At 38.9% G+C, this 15249-nt stretch overlaps 1 protein-coding gene across 4 annotated transcripts in view; it reads right to left on the reverse strand.

The window, feature by feature from the left end:
• Positions 1 to 2730: 2730 nt before the first annotated feature.
• Positions 2731 to 15249, reverse strand: part of fbxo9 (F-box protein 9) — an 884197-nt gene continuing 871678 nt past the window's right edge. Inside the window, exons 2-12 of one of the 4 annotated variants that reach the window (XM_073919328.1) lie at positions 13249 to 14270; positions 13106 to 13163; positions 11488 to 11584; positions 10886 to 11016; positions 10679 to 10793; positions 9100 to 9218; positions 8930 to 9020; positions 6091 to 6186; positions 5918 to 6011; positions 5657 to 5811; positions 2731 to 3568 (exon numbers count right to left, since the gene is read on the reverse strand). In XM_073919328.1, coding sequence (XP_073775429.1) covers positions 3460 to 3568; positions 5657 to 5811; positions 5918 to 6011; positions 6091 to 6186; positions 8930 to 9020; positions 9100 to 9218; positions 10679 to 10793; positions 10886 to 11016; positions 11488 to 11584; positions 13106 to 13163; positions 13249 to 13380 — 1197 coding nt within the window. In that variant the 5' untranslated portion in view covers positions 13381 to 14270 and the 3' untranslated portion in view covers positions 2731 to 3459. 4 annotated transcript variants of the gene reach the window in all.

The raw sequence follows: 15249 nt of genomic DNA on the forward strand, positions 1-15249 counted from the left end.
TTTTAGCTGGTCAACCAGCCTGGTTTTAGAGGGGTTTTGGTCATTTTCAGGCTGGTCTTAGCAGGTCATGCTGGGAAACGACCAGCTTTAACTAACTTGACTAGGCTGGTTTAGGATGTTTTTTTTTTCTGAAGGGTTTATAAAAAATTATTTGAATATTAAGTACAGATCGTGTCCTATGAAGATATTTTCCCAACAGAAAAATCCAGCGTAAACCTGCCTATGCTGGTTTGCTGGTTTTAGCTGGTCAACCATGCTGGTTTTAGAGGGGTTTTGGCCATTTCCAGTCATTTCCAGCCTGGTCAGGCTGGGAGTCCAGCCAAAACCAGCTATGTCCAGCTTAAACCAGGCTGGTCAAGCTGGTTTTAGCTGGTCTTTTTCCAGCATGACCAGCTAAGACCAGGCTGGAAATGGCTGGACACCAGCCTGGAAATGGCCAAAACCCCTCTAAAACCAGGCTGGTCAACCAGCTAAAACCAGCCAACCAACCTAGGCTGGTTTGCGCTGGATTTTTCAGCAGGGATTGCACTGTAAATATATCAGAAATCAATTTTGATTAGTAACAAACACTGCTAAGAACTTTAAAGACAACTTTCGAAGTAATTATGTGTATTTTTTGCACCCTCTGATTTTCAAAACGATGTATCTCGACCAAACATTGTCCTATCCTAACAAGCCGTATATCAATGGAAAGCGTATCTATACTGCTTTCGTGCGATGTAATATTAGTAAAAAAAATATCTGACCTTTATGGTTGGTTTCAACACCATATCACATCATATCCAACATATATGGCTTTAAACATCAGGAATTGATTGCTTATTGGTCGATCTCGTGTCGTGTGAGTGGTTGATCCCGCCCTCAAGCCAGTGAACACCAATCAGCGAAGAGAAGTCGTTAAAAGGATACAGCTATTTATTAAATTACCCATTAATTGTATTTTATTAACGTCTACCCCTAACTAGCTGTAATGTAAAAACAGTAATTATAGTGAGAATTAGTTTTTATATTTATTAAATTACCCAGTCATTATGTTTTATTAACACCCCTATCCCTAAACCCAACCCTCAGTAATAACGAGAATTACTTATAAAATTACCCAATTACATTGTATCTTATTAGCATCTACCCCTACCCTAAACCCGACCCTCACAGCAATGTAAAAATATTAAATATTGTTGTAGTGTCACATTCATGACTGAAAGCTAGCAGCTCACGTGAATTATTGAAGTATCCATTGATAAATCATTTCTAATAATCACTACAACATTCAATAGTGACATTTAAAGTGAATATCTTAAGAACATCCTTATATAATTTATTTACCTCACTTTGACATACAGAAACTAGGCCAAACGATCATATAACATCAAACAGGCCGTTTTAACATTGGATTTAAAACTGTCATGATTTTTTTTACTTCATAATCTCTTGTGAATTTTGTCACTGATCCAGTTCCTCTTGAACTAAATCCCCTTTATGCCCCAAATCTCTGAACATGTTGGATTATATCTGTCCTCTTTATTCAATTCAAACCTGATTGGTGGACGTTTGCTTCAAACCCATTCGAACATCTGAAAATTACTCTAAATATGCGTGTTGTGTGATCTCTCCCTTACTCTGTGTCAAATTACTTATAATAAATAACAAAAAATTAATTAATAACATTAAAATAATAAGTCTTGAATACTTTACACCACATTAACATGATTTCTAGTAGGATGCTGCATAGATATATACACTAGATATCGCATAGGGACCCTGAGCATGCGTCAATAGCGCCGCCACATTGGTACAGTGCTCCCAGGACCGCACTATTCAAGACAGTGTTATTACGTGATGATGCGGGACTTTAGTGCTATCTACGGGTGTAGAAACGAGCAAACAAAGAAAATAAAGCACAAAGGCAGAACATTTCATAGGTAATATTAAGTTTATTCTGTTTTTGTATGTTCTGAACTTTTGTGCTAATCAGGTATTGATGATAACAGTCACTTACTGCATTCACCATACGGCAAAGCAGCTCCAACTCACACTAAACACTCGGCTTATGCTAGTTTTGTTGAATAAAATCAGCAAACAATGCAAAAGAAATATGACAACGAGATGCTGCGCTGCCAGAAACTTGTGTTATTGTCTGCTAACGTTAGTGAAAGAGTCGTTCGGGGGATTCATTCTCAAACGAATCGCTCCCTCCGTCAGTATGAGCAGTGAAAGCAGGAGAGGAGCTGTGTTTCAGGACATGATTAGATTAAATTTAACAGGGAGGGTGAATAGTACATTTCTGTACACACAAACACAAGCTTTTTTGTCAGGAATGCCCGTGCGGTCACTGATCCATCAATGTAGAAAAGTGATGTAAAATTATAATTTTCGTAATTAGAAAAAAAAAAAAAATTACATACCAACATCCAGGAAAACTCCCGATCACAGATATATGTGTATATCTCTGGCTTTGCATGGCCTCAACTGTACCTTGGTCCCGCATTCATTTCAAAGGGGCGCTACCCTGTAGCAAGATGGCGGCGCTATTGACACATTCCGTCCAATAGACAACAATAGGCCAGGCGACATCTAGTGTATATATCTATGAGGATGCTGAAGACTACAACTCCCATGATTCCACACTCATCAAACTACACCTTTGTTTGTTGTCAATGCGCTCCCTCCAGTGGCCAAAAGTAAACACTGCACCTTTAAGCTTTAAAACATCAATAAAAACAAGCAAAATGCAATATAGCAGTTTTATTTGGGTGTTCCAGTCGTCAGTAGACATCATCCCTCACTGAAATTCACAAAAAATGGGGAACATTCATCACAGTTGACTTAAAACGTCTTACAGACAATCTTATATATAGATATATTTTATCTCTTCATCTATACAACAAGAGAGTGACAGATATTTGAGCTGCCTTTAAAGAGAAAGTTCACTCAAAAAAAAAAAAACATGCTCATTTAATCACACAATTTTGAACACAAAAAGAAGATATTTTGAAGAATGTTGAACAAAAAACAGCCATTGACATCAATTGTAGGAACTAAAAATACAATGGGAGTCAATGACTGCTGTTTTTTTCTACAGCATACTTCAGATTATCTTCTTTTAAACTGGTTTCATTAGTTTCTTCTTTTAAACTTTTAAATGTTACTTCTGTTGAACACAAAAGAAGATATTTTGAAGAATGTTGGGGGGGGAAAGCAGCCATTGACATCAATAGTAGGAACTAAAAATACTATGGGAGTCAATGACAGTTTTTTTTTTTACCCAGCATTCTTCAGATTATCTTCTTTTAAACGAGCAGAGGATGAGAAAATGACGACAGAATTAGTATTTTTGGGTGAACTGTCTCTTTAAGACTGTGGGATAGTGGTACATTCATGAGAAAGCGGCTGTGTTGAAGCGGATGGAGCGGCAGTGACGTGTCCAGGGTTATTTCTGCATGCATCTCTCGGCTCGTCCTACAGCGGACGCTCGGAAAACGCTGTGTAACTCTTCACTCGTGCGAAAAACAGCGGCGTGTACATTTTGTCCACATCAAATGCGGTGACAACAGTCTCTCCAGTAGATCTGAAGGAGGAAACCAACATCAGTTTAGTTGCAAACATACAAAAATGAACATAATAATAATAACAATAATAATGAAAGATAAAATATATACAAATATTAGTGTTGGGAAAAGATTAACTGCGATGAATCGCATCAAAAATAAAAGTTTTTTTTACGATAATATATGTGTGTGTGTATTAAATATATACTTATTTATACAACAGTTCTGTCTGGTTCTCGACTCTGGCTAAAGGCTGTGAGATATTGAAGTTATTTCCGCACTCACACAGCCTCTTCACCCTTGTGTATTATTCCGCCCACAAGAGTGGCAACCAGAGGACCAAAGTTTGACAAATATTGCAGCTGTTGGACAATATAATGTACTTTTAAGGATTTTACAGGCGAGGATGCAGCTGTTTAGATTGACACTATGCAGTTCATTTATAAGGATAGTGCCTATTTTAAATATTCAGCACATTGGCAGCCATCTATGGAACCAGATTAGTCTCAAAAGAAATTCACGCAAAAGACACGATGTACATATGCGTAGCCAAATTCACGTGCATAAAACCAAATTCACGTGCGTAAAATATTTATTTATATTCACAAAAAAAATTCACATGCTCAAAATAAAAATACATTTTCATAAAATATGTTTCACAAATGCAAAACACCATTTGCAAATGTATAGGAGTGTACAAAAAGTTTTGAATGTTTAAAACTTGTGAGTTCATCCTGAATGAGAATGTGCAAATCCTCTTTCACGTACGACTCCCCCTGGATACGTGTGTGTGTATTTCTGAGACTTTCCTGCCAGAGTCAGGACTACTCGTACCTTTAAGCCAGGCGTGTCCAAACTAGGGCCCGCGGGCCATCTGCGGCCCGCAATCAGTTTTGTGGCGGCCCGCAAGGCTTTTTATAAATATCAATAGAATCTGGCCCGCTATACAAAAATGAACGTAATTCAATAAATAACCACCGGGTGTCGCTATTACATGCATTCAATTAAGCAGCAGTTCTTGTTATGATCTATCTATCTATCTATCTATCTATCTATCTATCTATCTATCTATCTATCTATCTATCTATCTATCTATCTATCTATCTACACACAGTTGAAGTCTGAATTATTAGCCCCTCTTTGATTTATTTCTTCTTTTTTAAATATTTCCCAAATGATGTTTAACAGAGCAAGGACATTTTTACTGTATGTCTGATAATATTTTTTCTTTTGGAGAAAGACTTTTGTTTTATTTCGGCTTGAATAAAAAGCGGTTTAAATTTTTTCATGAACCATTTTAAGGTCAAAATTATTAGCCCCTTAAGTCTTCAGAACAAACCATTGTTATAAAATAACTTGCCTAATTACCTTAACTTAACTAGTTAACTTGATTAACCTAGTTAAGCCTTTAAATGTCACTTTAAGCTGTATAGAAGTGTCTTAAGAATATCTAGTCAAATATTATTTACTGTCATCATGGCAAAGATAAAATAAATCAGTTATTAGAAATGAGTTACTAAAACTAATATGTTTAGAAATGTGTGGAAAAAAATCTTCTCTCCGTTAAACAGAAATTGGGGAAAAAATAAACGGGGGCTAATATATATATATATATATACGTGTCTGTGTGATGTATGTAAAATTTGGCCCGCGACAACGTTTGTTTTTTTGCATCTGGCCCTCGGCCCAAAAAGTTTGGACACCCCTGCTTTAAGCCAATAAGGTGAGAGCTGTATTCAATGAAACCAACTCTGCGCTTCTTTTGCGCAGACTGTTCCTCTCCAGCATGGCGAACGGAGAAAGCAGCAGTCACACTTTTTTAAATTTATTTATTTATTTGACCATATCCTCACTCTTTTTATCACTTATTTTGCCGCAGCTCCGCTTTTCTTATTTTCTCATGTCTACATGTCTAAATGCATTGAGCTGCTGCCATGCGATTGGCTGATTAGAAATGTGCGTTAACAAGCAGTACCTGACAGGTGTACCTAATAAAGTGGCCAGTGAGTGTACATTGCTCTTATTCTTTAAAGTATTGTATTAATTTTGTCTGTGTCACAAATGGTACCTTTTGTATGTTCCTTTTTCGGCAATAAAAACAAACAAACCTGTAGGTGATGTGGCAGGAGTGGTGGATCCAGACCAGTTTGTTGAAGCGCTGGCGCCCCCCGGAGGAAAGCTGCAGTCCCACATGAAAGGAGCGCTCGGCTTCTGGAACTGGGTTCCGCCTGCAGAACCGGCTCCTCTGGTACTCGGACACCTTCTGCTGGGAGAACACAAGCTGACCACTGAGAGAGGAGCAGTAAACACACACACAAAACACAGCACTGGCTGAGGAATGTGGGATGAAGTCATCCAGGCAAACAGACCTCTTCTTTTCTCTTGGAGACGACCACGTAAACTTTGGTTTGATTGTCCGTATCCTGGGACAGCCGGTAATGGCCAAACATTATAGAATCCATCCTACAGAGATTAAAGAACATTACAAACGTCAGATCACACAGAAACACACACTCAAACACACGTGCTCACACACACACACCTGGAGTTCTTGCTGCGCAGTCGTGGGACGGTGACCAGAGGGTCCTCAGGTGTGGTCAACATCATCACCTGACCGTCAGGGAAGAAGCGCAGGTACCTGAAACATCAACATTAGCACTCAACACACACACACATCTTACATGTATTTTTAAATTCTACTCTCAACCATCAAAATCCATTAGGGATGTAACAATATTGTAAATACCGTCATACCGCAATAGTAATTTTTTTCAATAATACCGTAGGCGCATGACTCAATAAAACTATATTTCTGAGAAAAGTTTGCTCAGGCGAATGAAGCGAACGGGAGGTAGCGGGAACTACAATTCCCATCAGCCCAGGCGTGGCCATCATCCTTTGCGGTCTGTTGTCGCTACAGATCCAGTAATGTGGAAATGGAGTGTGCTGCTAGTAGCGGGGAAGAAAAAGAGCTGGAAATGATCGAACCTAAAGCGGGGTTTAAATCAGATGTGTGGAAGCATTTTGGTTTCTCTCTAAAAAGATATGAAAAAGGAGAAAAGGTGACAGACGAAGACAAAAACAGTATGCAGGCACTGCCAGACTGTGGTGAAATATAAGTCGGGGAATACGACTAAAACAGTCATGGGGACTGCAGAACACAGCACACTTGTTAGATTGATGCAGACATTAGTCCCTTTCACACAGTGATACCGGTAAATATCCGAAAAGGTCTGTATGTGTGAAAGGGGCTACTGACTTGTACCGCAAAGAGACCTCTATCTCACTCATGGCTTGTCCTCTCAAGTGGTGGAAAGACAATGCACAACGTTACCCACTGCTGTCAACCTTGGCTAAATCATATCACTCTGTCCCAGAAACCTCAGTCCCAAATGAGAGGGTTTATTTCTGTTGCAGGGGACATGCCCAGAGATCCCAGCTTTTACCAGATTATAGTTATATGATCATTTTCCTTAAAAAAAAACATCTCTATCTGAGTAAGTGAGTGATTAAATGTTGAGTTTTCAACAATACTAAATTGAAACTTTATTTTTTTTATATGGTTTAATAGTTTTTTGTTATTAAAATTGAAAAACTGAAGTTCCTGTTTCGAAACTTACAGATAGATGGCTGATTTGCATGTCATTGATATGTTCAGTGCTGAGGTAAATAAACACTTTTGGCACATTTTTTTTTTGAGTTTCATTAGTTTTGTTGTTCCTGTAAATTATTCAATAAATACCGAACCGTGCCATTCATACCGAGGTATTACCGTACCGTGAAATTCTGATATCATTACATCCCTAAAATCCATTCATGTCATGTTGTCCACACCCACTGTGTAATGGTCAAATAAATCTGGACTGCTGCATCGTGAGCCCTGAAGACCAATCAGAGAGCGATTGTTTACCAAAGTTAGGGTGTAGGAAATGTATTCCATGTTTCTGGAAAAACATCTTACAATACTATGTGTGCCTCAGTCAGGTGAGTGGGCTGTACAAACCACCTGTAGGACACTTTCTGCTCTCCATGTGCTTAGAGGAAAGTACAAAAAAAAATTGTAGACTTGTAATAGCATTTATATACTGCTACTCTAATGATATAAAGAGCTTCTCATGTAAGTCTCTCTGGATATAAGTGCCTACTAATTGAGTAAATGATCTATTTAATCCCTAAATCTGGCTGGATCCACTATTTTGCTTGTGGACTAGATGCGTCAAACTTAAACCGTGTACATATAGGTAGTAAAGTCAAGCCTTTGCAGCCTAAATGGGAACGGAGACTTAAGGCTTCAAATGAAAACGAAAATTGAATTGAAATGACATCATTGAGTTGGTTTTGGTCCTAAACACCTTTAAGCTGCCATTGGTCTGTGGTGAATATGCAATCAGTGGGTGTGACCTGAAGCTCCGCCTTCTTAAACATGCTTTGTATGCATGTTTAGAGTCATTCGTTCATCAGGATTAAGCTGATTTATCAGGGGCTGCCACAACGGAAGGAACCACCAACTATTCCAGCATATGTTTCATGCAGCGGATGCCCTTCCAGCCACAACTCAGTACTGGGAAACACACCTACACACACACTCATTCTCGACGGGTAATGTCATTCATTCATTTTCTTTTCGGCTTAGTCCCTTTATTAATCAGGGGTCGCCACAGCAGAATGAACCGCCAACTTATCCAGTATATGCTTTATGCAGCAGATGCCCTTCCAGCTGCAACCCATCACTGAGAAACACCCATGCACTTTCATTCACACACACAAACATACACCACAGACAATTTAGTTTACCCAATTCCCCTAAAGCGCATGTGTTTGGACTGAGGGGGAAACCGGAGCACCCGGAGGAAACCCACTCCAACACAGGGAGAACATGCAAACTTGTAAATGTCAACTGGCCCAGCCGGGACTCAAACCAGCGACCTTCTTGCTGTGAGGCCAACGTGCTGTCCACTGAGCCACCGTGCATCCAGCACAACAACACCAAGTTAGCAGCATGCATAAACTGCAGGACGGAGTAGCAGAGCTGGTACAGATGTATCCGCACCTGTACTATCGCTTGCAGAGTCACACACCAGACAAAAACAACTGCTAGAGTTCTGCTAAAGTTCTATACATTGATCCTTTCGTTGTGTGTGTCCACTGCAAATACAAAGCAATGTGGCGTGCCGAAGAAGGCTGTTTGTCAGATATTTATGAAACCGTTTTTCTCTCTCAGCCGCCATTGTTGTTGTGTTTAGCAGTACACTCAAGCAACGTGACATTTAAAACCCGGCCTCCTGCAGCTCGGGGGTCTCTGAAAATTTGAAAACAGTATACAGTAACTCAGTTTAAAGTATACCGGAGCCTTTCTGAGTCCCGTTAATGCTCAAACTCACCTGTAGTACTCCACCTGGTGCCAAGCCCTGTAGAAGCCATCCAGAGACTCCTCCCCCTGGCGAATGTACGAGGTTTTACTGATGTAAACACCTGCGCAAACCACAGACATTTATCAAACAAGAGCATGCAGCAGATAACTGATGACATATACACAAATACACGTGTTTACCATCAAAGCGCACACGCGGCCTCTCCAAAAACATCTCCCTCCAGGATGAATAGGGCAGCATTTTAGTGCAGCTCCGTCCCCAAACTCTCAAACAGGCAGAGCGCCAAATCTCAGGGTCCCTGTGACAAAGTACACACACACACACACACACACACACACACACACACACACACAAACATATATGGAGAATCCTTTGCCAAACTCACCATGAAATCAAATCAAAATGGACAATGGAAAAATATTTTATTATCAATTTTATTATTATAATTAATATTATTCTTATTAAATAAAAATATTTGTTCTATATATTGTAAAAAATATGAATATACACATCATATTTATTCTATAAACTCTTTATTTAATCGAAATAATTTATATTTCCTCTTCAGCATCTTGTTTTCCCATTATTTTTCAATGGCATGAAACTAACCTAGAAAACCATCAACTGTTAAAAACTAGCCTAGAGCACCATCTGCTGTTTAAAAACTAACCTAGAACACTATCAACTGTTAAAAACTAGCCTAGAGCACCATCTGCTGTTTAAAAACTAACCTAGAACACTATCAACTGTTAAAAACTAGCCTAGAGCACCATCTGCTGTTTAAAAACTAACCTAGAGCACCATCTGCTGTTTAAAAAGTAACCTAGAGCACCATCTGCTGTTTAAAAAGTAACCTAGAGCACCATCTGCTGTTTAAAAACTAACCTAGAACACCATCAACTGTTAAAAACTAGCCTAGAGCACCGTCTTGTTTCAATATTAACCTAGAGCACCATCTGCTGTTTAAAATCTAACCTAGAGCGCCATCTGCTGTTTAAAAAACTAACCTAGAACACCATCAACTGTTAAAAACTAGCCTAGAGCACCGTCTGCTGTTTAAATATTAACCTAGAGCACCATCTGCTGTTTAAAACCTAACCTAGAGCGCCATCTGCTGTAAAACTAGCCTAGAGCGCCATCTGCTGTAAAACTAGCCTAGAGCACCATCTGCTGTTTAAAATCTAACCTAGAGCGCCATCTGCTGTAAAACTAGCCTAGAGCACTATCTGCTGTTTAAAATCTAACCTAGAGCGCCATCTGCTGTTAAAAACTAGCCTAGAGCGCCGTCTGCTGTTTAAATATTAGCCTAGAGCACCATCTACTGTTTAAAATCTTACCTAGAGCGCCATCTGCTGTAAAACTAGCCTAGAGCGCCATCTGCTGTTTAAAAAACTACCCTAGAGCACCTTCTGCTGTTTAAAATCTAACCTAGAGCGCCATCTGCTGTTAAAAACTAGCCTAAAGCACCGTCTGCTGTTTAAATATTAGCCTAGAGCATGCCTGCTGTTAAAACTAGCCTAGAGCGCCATCTGCTGTTAAAACTAGCCTAGTGCATGTCCGCTGCTAAAACTAGCCTAGAGCTCCATCTGCTTTTCCAAACTAGCCTTGAGCGCCGTCTGCTGTTAAAACTATCCTAGAGCGCCGTCTTTTGTTAAAAACAAACCTAGAGTGCTGTCTGCGGTTTAAATATTAGCCTAGAATACCAGCTGCTGTTAAAAACTATCCTAGAGTGCCATCTGCTGATCAAAACCAGCCTACCTTGCACAGATGTAGAAACCCCTGCAAACCAAGGAGAGCTGCTCTAAGGCTCGGAGGTCCAGATCACATGACACCACCCAGCGGAAGATATACATGAGCACCTCAAAGGGCAAAGCTGAGGACGTAGAGAAAGAAGAGTCAGGGCAAAGTGTAATCGTCCAGAAGTCCACAGGGACAATGTCCAGAGAGAGAGAGAGAGAGATTTACCTGATATGTGCACCTGTGAGGTTTCTGTCTCATGCTCACACAGCTTCATGGCTTCGTTGCCCAGAGTCAGCTGATGCTGGAAGTATGTCAGCAGGTCGTCAATCTCACGATTATTCTCACTGCTCTCCAAGCTGAAGAGTGCCACAAATACATTACATTCATAATGAGATTAGCCTTGTTACAATACTGGAATTCGATACTAATCGGTACTAAAGTTTTAAGATCGTCTATTCAGGTGAACGAATGACTCAAGACAAGACAGAAGGTCAGAGTCAGTAAAACTTACTATAACTAGGGCCAGACGGAATCTGCGAATGTTTTTTGCTATTTCCGCGGAGAATTTTAGTAAAAATCTGCGGATTTCTGCGGAATTAATTGGGGAGTATCCAGCAGAGTATCATAACTTACACCTTAATATATTAAATAAAAAGTAATAAATTACTGAATAAAAACTGAATGAATTCAGATTTACACATTTACTCAAGTAAATAAACAGAATTTATAATGGGCTAAAAATCTGCGGAAAATCTGTGGAATTCTGCGCACGCAGATTCCGTGTGGGCCTACCTATAACTAATGTCCATGTATTAGTGAGCACTTACTAGCTGCCTCCACGCTCCGGATCAGGAGTTCTGCTGTAGTTGATCTTAAACTCGATGTCCGGCACCAGCTGCATTGCACTCTTATAGTACTTGATGGCTGCAAATTCAGGAGAAGATTTACACCTGTAGCCTTTACATCTTTATAAAATCCTTTTAAAGGTGCTGTATGTTAGTTTCGGACTCTTCTAAAGCAAAACAAAATACCATAATATGGTTGCAGGTATTTTATAAACATGCTAAATGAACATATTTGTTTGTCAGAATGTCTGTCTTTTTTTGATCTACATAACTCCACCCACTGCCAGTTTATCCAGTTATATTTCAGCACCCCAGGTTGCCTTGACGGAAAACACATAGGGCTCTATTTTGACGGTCCATGCGCAGAGCGCAAAACGCAGGGCGCAAACGCTTTCAGGGCGTGTCAGCATATTTGCTAATTTAAGGACGGGAAAATCCGCTTTGTGCCGTGGCGCATGGGCTAAAAGGGTTGAGTTTATTCTCTTAATGAGTTATAGGTGTGTTTTGAGAATAAACCAATTAGAGTCTCATCTCCCATTCCCTTTAAGAGCCAACTGCGTCGCGCCATAAGTGCATTCGCTATTTACAGGACGCAAAGTAAGTCTAAGTGGAAAAAACTGAGCATTTCACAAGCAAACAGTTAACAGCTTTTTTTTTTTTTAACAGAAAAGTGTTAAACAGAGCATCTACTGCGTGAGAATGAGAGATAATGGATCTACTTTCACTTTCGCTCTAAGATAGGGAAACCTTTACTCACAGACATCAATTAGTCTATAAATAAATAATTTCGTTATTTAAGCGCAAATATTCGTTTCAAAACTATTTCTAAATTCAGTTCAAATTTCCAGCAAACGAATAAATGAATAATAATAACAAAGTGTGCACAAAAACCTGAGTTATATCCTAAAACACATGCTGTGCCCCATATGGTCTAAAACCTGACAGGTGGGCAAATCTAAGCTTGTTTTTAATAAAACAAATATAAACATGGATATAATAAATAATACTGCTAATAATAATAACATTATACAAAAGCAAATTGTTATGAATGAACTGAAAAAGCCTCCCGAGATGAAGAAGACATAAAAGCAGTGATTTTTCATATTTATGTCGGCTAGAAAATAATATGTTTTGTATATTTTAATCCTTTATATTTATATCCTATATCTATCCTTAATATTTACATTTTATCATATGTAAAGATATTTGCCTATTGCTCTCTTGTGTGTATTAAGCAGTGTGTAAGCGAGGCGCAACTCTGCGCTGCAGTTTAGACTGGCTTTGTTTTGGTCTAATGAAAAATCTATTATAGTTTCTCAAAATAGCAACGCACCTCAGAATGCCTCCCTTTTTAGAGCAGAACGCCTATGGGCGCACATATGAGCGCTAATGCATTTGCTATTTAAACAGCGTAGCGTAACGCCTCAAAACGACTCTTGCGCCAAGCTGAAACTACCAAAAGACTACTGCGCTGCGTCTTGCGCCACACTGCGCCGGCTGTATGATAGGGCCCAGTGTTTCATTTCAGTCTGCTTCAATTTATGCGGGCTGAAAATGCAACATCTAGAAGACAGTAGCAGAAATCAAAATAGACACAAACCTTCGTAAACGGCTCCATTCTGTTCCTCCTCCACAGCCTTCAGGAACAGCTCTCGGGCCTGACGGAGGACACATTACACTTCATCATCTCCTATAATGCTTTAATGTGTGTGTAACAGTATGAATATTCATGAGCTGACGTACCTTCTCCTCTTTAGCGGTCTCCTGCCTCCTCCTCAGCTCTGCGTTTCTGGAGAAGCTCCTCTGTCCCCCTGAGCTGGGCTGAAGCTCGGACATCCACTTGGCTCGAAAAGCACTGAGCTCCATCTGAAACATCAAGCAGCAGCTTCACACACACGCTCCTCTCACAGCCTCTGACAGGTGGGAAATTCAGGATAAACACACATCTAAAGTCATTTATAGTTGACGTTAAAATTATTCGTTAAAATTATTTATTTACAAATATTTTGCAAGAGATGTTTAACAGAGCTTGGATATTTTTCACAGTATTTCCTATAATATTTTTTACTTCTGGGGAGAAGTTTTACACTTTTTTTTTTTTAAGAAACTATTGTAAGGTCAATATTATTAGCCCCTTTAAGAAGATTCTTTACACTGTTATTCAGTGGTTTCTAGTTAATCCTAGTTAATGTAATGTATTTTTTTATTTAATGCCATGTCAGCAATCAAGGCTATTTTCATGGCAGGAATCTTTCAACAATAAATATACAATTTAAAAATCAACAAACAAAATAAAACATAAATTAAATAAGACTTTTTGTGTTAATACATGATAATAATTCTAAAATCTTTTCTGGTTTCACTTTGTCAAAAATGTCCTTAAAAGAGTTCATTTCATAAAAAAGTCTTGTGGAATCAGTAAAAGCAGGACAGTCCAGTAAAATGTGTTTTACAGTAAGAGGAGTTTTGCAGCACAGACACTGAGTAGGGTTTTCACCTTGGAGCAAAAAACCATGTGTTATTCTTGTACGCCCAATACGACATCTGGTAAAAACTACTTGATCAAATCGATTCTTAAAATGTCTTAAAATTCTGTGTGAAATTTCAGGTTGGATCTCATGTAATTTATTGTTTTCTAATGCATCCCATTGCTTTTGCCACTTGTTTAAAATGTAAGTGTTTATAAAAGGTTTCATCTCTGACGGAGGGATTTGGCATTTGTTCCCTACTTGCTTTAAAGCATCTTTAGCAGCTGCATCAGCTCGCTCATTGCCTGAAAGTCCGACATGTCCTGGAACCCAGCAGAAAATAATGTGATAAAACTGATTTTGTAGTTGGTGAACTTTAGTTAAAAAATTATCAATCAAAGGATGATCATTCTTTGAAGATTCCATAACTTGGAGGCATGATTTAGTCTGTAAAAATGATGGATTTCTTTTGTTGGGCATTTTCTATAAACTCCACTCTAAAAGTAAAGCGCGGGCTTCAGCTGTAAATATGGAGCATTTCTTAGGCAGACTGATTCCATAATGTTGTTGACCAGTTTCCATTGCTGCTGCTACGCCATTTTCCACCTTTGAGCCATCTGTAAAAATAGGTGAATGCTGAGAATTTTGGCTTCTAATATCCAAATATTGTTGTCTGTAAACATTGGGATGAGTCACTCCTTTCTTCTGATGTCCTAAATCCATATTGATTATGGGCTTCTTTAGAGTCCAATGAGGCAGGGCACTGAAGTGTATTTGACTTAATATGTCCAGGTTTATGTTTAAATTTTGTAGATGTGGGTTAATGCGTACACCAAATGGTCTGATGGTTTTTGCCTAGTTGATGTAATAACCTTACAGTGCATTCGTAAAGTATTCATAGCGCTTTCCTTTTTCCACATTTTTTAATGTTACAGCATAATTCCAAAATGGATTAAATTCATTCATTTTATTTAAAACTCTACACACAACACCCCATAATGACAATGTGAAAAAAATTTTTTTTTTTAATTGTTTTCATATTTATTACAAAAAAAAAAACAGAAAAATCACATGATGTGGAAAAAGTGAAGCGCTTTAAATACTTTATGGGTGCACTGTAAGTATTTCAAGAGTTCACACATAGCTGATGATTGGTAATAGAGCTTGTTTGGCATTCTGTCCTAGGAGAGAGCCCCGGGCTCCCTTCCATTAGCAGGGCGAGAGGGGAGTTTGAGCTCAGGTAGATCTCGATGAACTCCCCTGACTTGTTAATAGC

The sequence above is a fragment of the Danio rerio genome, chromosome 13 (genome assembly GCF_049306965.1).
Source record: "Danio rerio strain Tuebingen ecotype United States chromosome 13, GRCz12tu, whole genome shotgun sequence".
Taxonomy (NCBI): domain Eukaryota; kingdom Metazoa; phylum Chordata; class Actinopteri; order Cypriniformes; family Danionidae; genus Danio; species Danio rerio.